Source organism: Lactuca sativa, chromosome 3 (assembly GCF_002870075.4).
Source record: "Lactuca sativa cultivar Salinas chromosome 3, Lsat_Salinas_v11, whole genome shotgun sequence".
In the NCBI taxonomy this organism is placed as follows: Eukaryota; Viridiplantae; Streptophyta; class Magnoliopsida; order Asterales; family Asteraceae; genus Lactuca; species Lactuca sativa.
In genome coordinates, this window is record NC_056625.2 from 85091880 (window position 1) to 85100282 (window position 8403).

Here is an 8403-nt window from a genome sequence, read left to right on the forward strand (position 1 = left end):
GTTATAGCTATTGAAACAAACCATTCACTCAACCTGTGTTTCATAGGCCCCACAAAATTACAATTCTTCATGGAAAGAAATACAAAACGTAGCAATTTTTTAAAAAGCAACAAGATTACACATTTTTGTACACCAAAATATGCATATTTTTATAAACCTTTTTATTATTTTGTTGGACTTCATCATTTTCAGTAGTGGTGGAACCGAAATGAGATAAGTTAATTCCATTTTTATTATGATTTCAACTTTGTGGAGGTTTTCAAATGCATCTTTCCAGGTTTCAATTTACTGTTTTAAATAACTGGTACTTATTTCAATTTGCAATTAGGTTTGCTTATTATAATCAAAGCCCATTATATCTACAGAAATATTATCGTAATTGTTTCGAACACAAAAAATTTAATTTAATAACTAGCACTAACCAGTGATTAGAACCAAAGCCTTTGAGACATATATATATATATATATATATATATATATATATATATATATATATATATATATATATATATATATATATATATATATATATATATATATATATATATATATATATATATATATATATATACACTTTTTTGCTATAGCAGTTGCTAAAATTACCGAATGGTTGAGTACTTTTTTTGCAGATAAGTTACCTTCAATGTAGGTCCATAAAAGCATAATAAGTTTGATAATAATAAAAAACATGGCAGTTTTATAGAGATGTGCACAATTTCAATGATTACATTTACCCAAAGAAATTTAACAACACTCTGTATACCAACACTCAAGGACACAAAAAAAAAAAAAAAAAAAAAAAAAAAAAAAAAAAGACGAAAAACCGGCAATGTACAAACTCGGATGTTTACATTATCACCCCCAATACATACAAATTTTAAGAAAAAAAATCAATTAATTTCAAAGGGTACAATTATCGACTCACCACCATTTGTACAGCTTTTTTCTGAGCCTGTGTCAAACTCTGAAAACATTACAACAAATCAGTGATTAATAAACCAGAAGGGCAAAATGGGAATAAAAAAAAGTAAAGAAATGAAACCTGGCAAAGATGATCAAAAAGAGGCTTGTCTCCCTGAGAGAACTCCCGAAAGAAATTGGTGAGATAATTCGCCAAGTTAATCTACCAAACAGAAATTAAATTGTCATGAAAAAGTTACTTAATTATAAAAAATAGAAACATGAATTTTTTTATTTTTTTATAAAAGTAAACCTCATTGAGGGGATCAGCAGCACATAGTAGCTCATCATCACAGCCATCATCATCATCCTGTTAAGTAAAATGACTTATTAGTCCATGTGAAAAATAGTTTGTAAAAAATATATTGACTTTTCAGTTTGACCTCATTGAAAGCTTTTGCCATGGCATCAAGGTAGCCATTTGAAGGTCTGGTAAACGATGTAGTACCCGTTGAATAAAGCAAGTCTTGCTCTATTTCAGCATCTCCTGCTTCCACTTCTTCCCAGTCACTTTCCTACAAGGGCAATATCGTAATTTTAAATTTTGTAATAATATTTAACGTGTATTATATTTTGACCAAAATCTATCAAAATTACCTGCTCGTCTTCTTCTCCAATTTGTTCTTGAATCTCAAGCAACACATCTGCTAGCACACCAAGAATCTACATTTGCCCAAATTCAAAAAAAAAAAATTATTGAAAATATAAAAAGTAAATAAAAAGTAAATAAAAAATAAAATTTAGAAAAGAACCTTTGCAGGGAGGGGCATTAATGTCCATTGATCAGGAGAAATTTTGGACTTTGAACGTGTGGTGATGCCTACAGATGACTTGATCAAATGGCCTTGAACATTGATGTTTCCAAATTCAACATGTCTGGTTGATAACAATAAAGCTAAAGCTGTTGTGGTGATTTTAATTTGGTATGCCCCTTGAATTTCCCCTGTGTAATGAGTTACAAATTTTTTTTTATTAGATTATTTTAATTGCGATGAATAAATAAATAATGAAAAATAATATTCACCTTGCTGTTTGGTCCATTCTGACATCACATAATGTAAAGAATTAGTGTGGCCTTCAGCGGGGATTGTGATTAGTAAATTAATAAACTGGTCAACATGTGGTGTACTCATGTGAACCTGTTTCACAAAAGAGAAATATAAGCTCATAAAATTATATTAAAATTAAATTACAACTTTGGTCCCTGAGCATAGCTGGTTTTAGCAATTTTGGTCCCAAAAAGTTCTCTTGTAGGTTTTTGTAACATTTTTTATGCCTGTTCCAAATAAATGACTATATTTTATATGAGTATAGCTTCTTTTTGCAATTTTGGTGCAAAAACGTCATTTTACTTGGAATAGAGAGAGACTGAAAACATTGCAAAAATTTCAAATAATGACCAAATTGCACGTGAAGACTTTTTGGGACCAAAATCTTTTAAAAAAAAACAAAACTATGCGCGCAGGGACCAAAAATATAATTTACTCTAAAATAATAATGAGTAATTTACATTATTGGTCTCTGAGTATAGCTAATTTTTCAATTTTGTTCCCAAAATGTTTTCTTTTGCAATTTTGGTACTTGTTTAAGGTTATTGTAACGGTTTTGGTCCCCTAATCGAGAAAAATGCCTATTTTTAGAACCAATTTTTTTTTTAAAACAAACGATACGCAGGGACCAATATTATAATTTACTCTAATCATAATATTGAGTAAATTACATTTTTAGTTCCCAAGTATAGCTAATTTTACAATTTTGATCATAAAATGTTCTCTTTTGCAATTTTAGTCCTTATTTGAAGTTTTTGTTATGTATTTGGTCCCTAATCCAAGTAAAATGACTAATTTTGGGACCAAAATTGCAAAAATCAGGTATAATTATGTACCAAAAATAGTCATTTTACTTGGAACAGAGACCAAAAATGTTATAAGAACCTCATATAAGATGAAATTGCAATAGAAAAACTTTTGTAGACCTAATATGCAAAAAAAGAAAAAAATTCCTAGCCTCAGAGACAACAAAATGTAATATACCCTAATAATAATGATATGATAATAATAAGAATTACCAATCTTGCAAATATAAGAAGTAATGAGCTTCTTAATCCAGCAATTTGGCAAGATTGCATTCGCCTAACAAGAGCAGCAACAAGATCTCGTATATGTTGTGCCATTTGTGAGGACAAATGTAAAATAAGTTGCAAAATATAGTTCCCAACAAAAAGGGATCCAGAACTATCTAGATCTGGATCAAGAAGCCTGTCAAAAAAAAGTCAAAATTAAATGATGACTTAACAAAAAAGTGAAAGTTTTTAGTTTTACGTGTCATATATCAAACCTTGAAGCTACATCGAGTAAACATCTCATTGTGAAACCAGGATCACCACCCCATGTGAGCAATTGTTGTTGTCCACCAGAGACAAGAGCAGCAAGACATTGAGTTGCATTCTGATTCAATGAACAGAAACTAAAAATTGAGTTACAAAAAGGGTAAAATTGTCATTTGGATTATGGGCAAAGAGGGAAAATTTGTTATAATGCTATGTATATAACCTGCATTTCACCATGGTCATCACTTTGAAGAACTGTACGCACAACCGGATCGAAACACACTTCATAAATTGCTTTCACCACATCAGTAGGTGCATTCTAGATATATCAAAAGCCAATAAGTCATACAAATATGTAAAAATAAAGGGTATTTTAGTAAATTTCTATAACTTGCCTTCAGTAACATTGTCAAAAGATCCAACGAACCAGCAACTAAACCATCAGGCTGCTGTTGAGGCTGAAAAAAAAAGAACCAAAAAGTAAAATGAGTCAAAAAGTCAAAAATAATTTAGATGTTTATTTTAAGGAAAAATTGAACAAACGTACTTTGTTGAGGATGGGTCCCACGTATGGCAAAACGCGTAAAACGAGAGGATGAATGCATCCAGGAGCATTTTTTATTGCCTGTTATGAAATAATAACTGTTAAAACCAAAAGTAATCATGTCTTAATAGTTTTATATTTTAAAATATTGTTTTTAATAAAATTAATTACCTCAAGAACATCAAGTGCATCAATGCTTATGAAAGGGTCAGAAACATGTAAAGCCCACATGTTAAGTATAATAGGAGAAATAACAGGCTCTATGGATAATGCAGATTCATGCCCTTCAATAAAAAAAAAAACTTCCATTAGAAAAATGAGAAATAAAAATTAATCTTGATTCTCAACCGCTATACAAAATTACCAACCTGCCCTCACAGCTGCCTGCAGTGTTTCAAGGACAAGATGCATTGTCTCATCAGATGCCTGTAAAGTGTTGCATGTTTAACAAAGAAAATTTAAAAAATTATTAATAAAAGAAAATTTAAAAAATTAAAATGTTGTATTACTTGTTTTAAAAGTTCTGTGAGTGATGAAAATAGAGCTAAAATATGAGGCTGAGGTATTCCTCTGTTTGTGTCTGGTAAGAGTTGAGAAAGGGAACGACATGCACCGACTTTGACAGGGGCAGGGCTGGAAATAAGATTTATGAAAAATCAGAATTGGTGATTTAAACATGAAAAGGAAGGGTAAAAAGGTAAAATGACATAGAAGATTTTACACGTCCATGCCGATTGCTTGGATAGCAGCATAGAGGAAATGATCAATAACAGCATTGTTGATCTGTAAAGTATAAAATATAAATGAGAATATTGTTGTTAAGGATATGAAACAAGATACATGAATAATCTTAATAGAATAATAGTTACCACTGATGAGAATTTAGCAATTGATGAAAACATACGAGCATAAAGAAAAGGAAACTCATGTACACCTGCATTAAAAATAGTGATTAATTAAGAATGTTAAGGATATAAAAGAAATAACTGAAACTCTACCTGATGCCATGTCTTCAGTGAAAGTTTGTTCCAACAGGTTTCCTAAATTGACCCCTGAAGGCCCAGAAACCTGAGAATATATTATGATTTTATTAATAATAAACTTCATTAGATTTACTAAAAAAAAATAGTACTAACCTCAACTTCAAGCAATTGTTCTGATACAGATGACACAGCAAAAAGTGTAGCCTCCCTCATCTGTTAAAAAGATATATGATAAAGAAAATATATAAAGGGGCTCGATTTGAATAAAAAATATAAATAAAAATTTACTCAGGCATACCCTCCACCAATCAGCAGAGCCTTTGAGCCTTTGTTGTTGAGATTCATCGAATCTTTGTTTAGCAGCATTTAATATTGCATAAACTCCATCAATTCCACAAGAAATTACAATTTCCTCCAACAAAAGTGAGCCTGTGGAAATAATGGTTATTTTTTTTAAATATTAAATGATGAAAAAACAAGAAAAGGGATTGGAAATGAGTGAAAATGCATACCAGAAACACGACAACTGTAAGTGTTTTCATCTTCATCAGCAACATATTGTTTAGCATCCATTGACCAAGCATGGACCTGGATCAAGAAAATGTAAATTAATATTAATTATTTAAACGATACTTTTGTTATAATATTACAAAATAAGACATTATGTAAGTTGGTTACCTGTTGTTCAGTCATTTGCATAAAAGCAATTGAATAGTAGACAAGATCCTGGATACTATTTCCAAAAGCCTGAAAATAAATGTAGGAAGATTATCATATATCATGTATTGAAACCTTGTAATGAGTAAAAAAATTATTTACCTTTACAAACTTTTTATGACCAACAATCGTTAATAGAAACTCAAACAACTACAAAACAAAAGAAAAAGATAAAAGGATATTAAAGGTTAAACACAGCAGAAGTTATTACAAATAATTAAATACAAATAAAAATTTTACTTGTATGATGAAGGATTCAAGGCTTGTTTCTGAGCCATCAGAATCATATCTTCCTTCATATGAATCTTCAAGTCCTTCAATTGAAGATCTTTCATATACAACAAGAGATGACACAAATGTTTGCCATAATGGAACCAAAACATCTGAAAAAAAAAAACAATCTTTTTAAGTTTTATGAATAATAGCAGTGATGACGTGGCAAGAGGAAGACAATGGAAAAAGACAAACTTACCCATGAACTGACTTTCTGCTAGGCTTGGAAAGTTCTGAACAAATTGGCCCAAACACTTTAATGTCTGATAGAGGAATAATAGAAAGTGAAAAGTGAGTGTACATTCAATTAAAAAATATGCAAAAAAGAAAATAAAAGAAATGAATAAATACCTCCATTCTGATACTCCAATCATCTGGATCTTCAGATTGCACAGGATTCTTAAGAATGGAAGAGAATTCAACCATCCAAGATTTGACCAAGGGTAACATCAATGCACTTGTTTCTGTCTAAACAATAGATTCTTTTCATCAAAGAAAGCAAATAAAATGACCAATTTGACCCTAGGGATTGTAAGTGTCCAGAAAGAAAGTACCTTGTACACACCACTCATAACCCCTATCATTGATGTACAAGAATAGACTATTGAAAGAGCCTTTGTGCGCAATGGTTTGTCATATATCTGTAAAAAAAAAACTCAAATAAATGGAAAGTTTGACTTATAAATTAAAATTAAAAATAGAGTTGACCTGAGGTGATGAAACAATAGCATGCAAACATGGGAACAAAACTGGTATTATTTTGGGCACTAATTTATCATCCAAATCAGCAGAGAGAAGAGCCAAACATCTAAGAGCCCCATTCACTGCATTTGTATTACTTTGATCATTAATTAACTTCATTAAGAATGGGAGTAACTCAGGCCATTCATCTGGCCAATCATGAGACGCCACGGATGCAACTGCCATACTAATAGCTGTGCAGATTTTTCTATGAGGGTCATCAAGTGAAAGCAAAAGAAGACCACGTATAATTGCCTGATAAATGATAATGCAAACAGCATATAATTAGGAATATTCAATGCATTAAATGGAATAGTGAAAATAATAAGTTGAAAAAAAACAGTGACCTTTTCCTCATCCGAGACAACAGGATGTTCAAAACCATCATCATCTTCCTGCCAGTGTTTCTTAATAAACTGTTTAAGAAGAACTGCAGCTAAGTAAAAGCAGGTTAAGTCTCACAAGGGTAACAATTTGAAATGTATCATTATACAAGAAAGCCTCATAATTTTGTTTTTAAACTTTGATCATCAGGTAAATAATGCGACACCGGAATTGAACAACAAACTTAATAAAAGGAAGACAATGTACAACTTTGTCAACAATGGCAAAAGGATATTTGGCGAGATCCTAGAGGAAGATTCCTGTTAGCAGCAATTTTGGATAAAGCGCTTCCAAAACCTTCAAAGATTTGCAACAACAGACATTGTTAATAAGAAGCCATGTAAATTTGATTCATAATAATATTTAATCAAGATGAGTTAATAATTTTTGGTTGCTACAATCAAACCAATTGATAAACAAAGGTTTGTCAGAATCACTTGAATTTTACAAAAAGTTAATTTTAATCACCAGAATTCAAAGACCCCTAAAGCTTGGTGGCCAAAAGAGTTGCCAATTACATATACGTTAAAACCTCTCTTGAATCGCCAGTCTGTAAGAACAATTTAAGAAACAGACTTATACTTTCTCTTTCTAATCACATATTAGCTTCTTGTTTACGAACCTGTAAATTGTAATACTAATAATCCAAGATTCTTCTCCTAATTACTACTATCCGACAATTAAACACTAATAAAGCACGATGGACCTCAAGTCCAAAAAGTTGAACAGTAGAAAAGAGAATAATTGCAGAAGTGATAAGATGTACATAACCTGATATATCAAACAATTTACATAAATGAATTATAAACATACCAGGTTGAACGGACGCCTGATTCAAAGACGCCTCTGCGAAAGATCGAGCTTGCTGATTAGTATCAAGAGTAGCATTCAGAGAGTTGATCAGCCACTGTTGATCTTGATCGATCATGTTCTCCATTTTTAACAAGCTCCGCAAAATGCGATTGTGAAACTGAAGTGAGTGTATTTAAGGTGTATCTATGTTTGCGTATGTTTCCCGCTCTTTCTAAGAATTTGGGGGGAATGACAGATGAATATATATGGTGGGTGAGTTGTCCGATTTTAGGGTTTTACGAGGACATAGTGGAGCTACTAGTAAGCTTGATCGGGTCGGGTTAAATCATTGTGCTGGGTCGCGTGAAGATATTATGTCGGGTCATGCTTATTGATTATCTGATTTGGGGAGGTGTCGTACATAATTTTAGAATTAGATAAGAGCATCTCAATTGTTAACCTATGATTCCTATTTTGTTATCTTTTATTTTTAACCTCTAAATAAATGACTTCTCCAATGATTAAACTTATTTAATAGTTTTTTCTGTAAATTTAACTAATTTACCTTCGTCTTTCTAGAATATTTTATAAAATATTGAAATAAATTAATCATTTTTAAACACAAATTATATCTTAATATGAAAATATATCATACAACTATATCGAGTCTTTATTTATAT

At 31.1% G+C, this 8403-nt stretch overlaps 1 protein-coding gene across 1 annotated transcript; it reads right to left on the reverse strand.

Moving 5' to 3' along the window:
* Positions 1 to 677: 677 nt before the first annotated feature.
* LOC111920350 (uncharacterized) lies at positions 678 to 8017 on the reverse strand. Its single transcript, XM_023915921.3, has 31 exons — positions 7745 to 8017; positions 7167 to 7228; positions 6895 to 6987; positions 6515 to 6802; positions 6361 to 6447; positions 6158 to 6274; positions 6006 to 6069; positions 5774 to 5916; positions 5636 to 5683; positions 5495 to 5563; positions 5329 to 5404; positions 5115 to 5245; positions 4970 to 5029; positions 4832 to 4901; positions 4703 to 4767; positions 4555 to 4616; positions 4343 to 4466; positions 4202 to 4259; positions 4005 to 4117; positions 3837 to 3914; positions 3685 to 3747; positions 3513 to 3608; positions 3298 to 3407; positions 3029 to 3218; positions 1985 to 2099; positions 1713 to 1903; positions 1558 to 1623; positions 1344 to 1475; positions 1214 to 1270; positions 1043 to 1123; positions 678 to 964 (listed from the first exon to the last, which is right to left on the reverse strand). Exons 1-31 carry the CDS (start codon positions 7866 to 7868, stop codon positions 914 to 916), a joined length of 3084 nt encoding a protein of 1027 aa, XP_023771689.1. The 5' UTR covers positions 7869 to 8017; the 3' UTR covers positions 678 to 913.
* Between the last annotated feature and the right edge of the window lie 386 nt (positions 8018 to 8403).

Coding starts and splice junctions, on each gene's coding strand:
- LOC111920350 (XM_023915921.3), bottom strand. CDS start 7,868: ATGGAGAACATGATCGATCAAGATCAACAGTGGCTGATCAACTCTCTG. Junction 5,917..6,005: donor AGCAGAAAGTCAGTTCATGG/GTAAGTTTGTCT, acceptor TTTTTTTTTCAG/ATGTTTTGGTTCCATTATGG. Junction 3,915..4,004: donor ATGCACTTGATGTTCTTGAG/GTAATTAATTTT, acceptor ATTTCATAACAG/GCAATAAAAAATGCTCCTGG.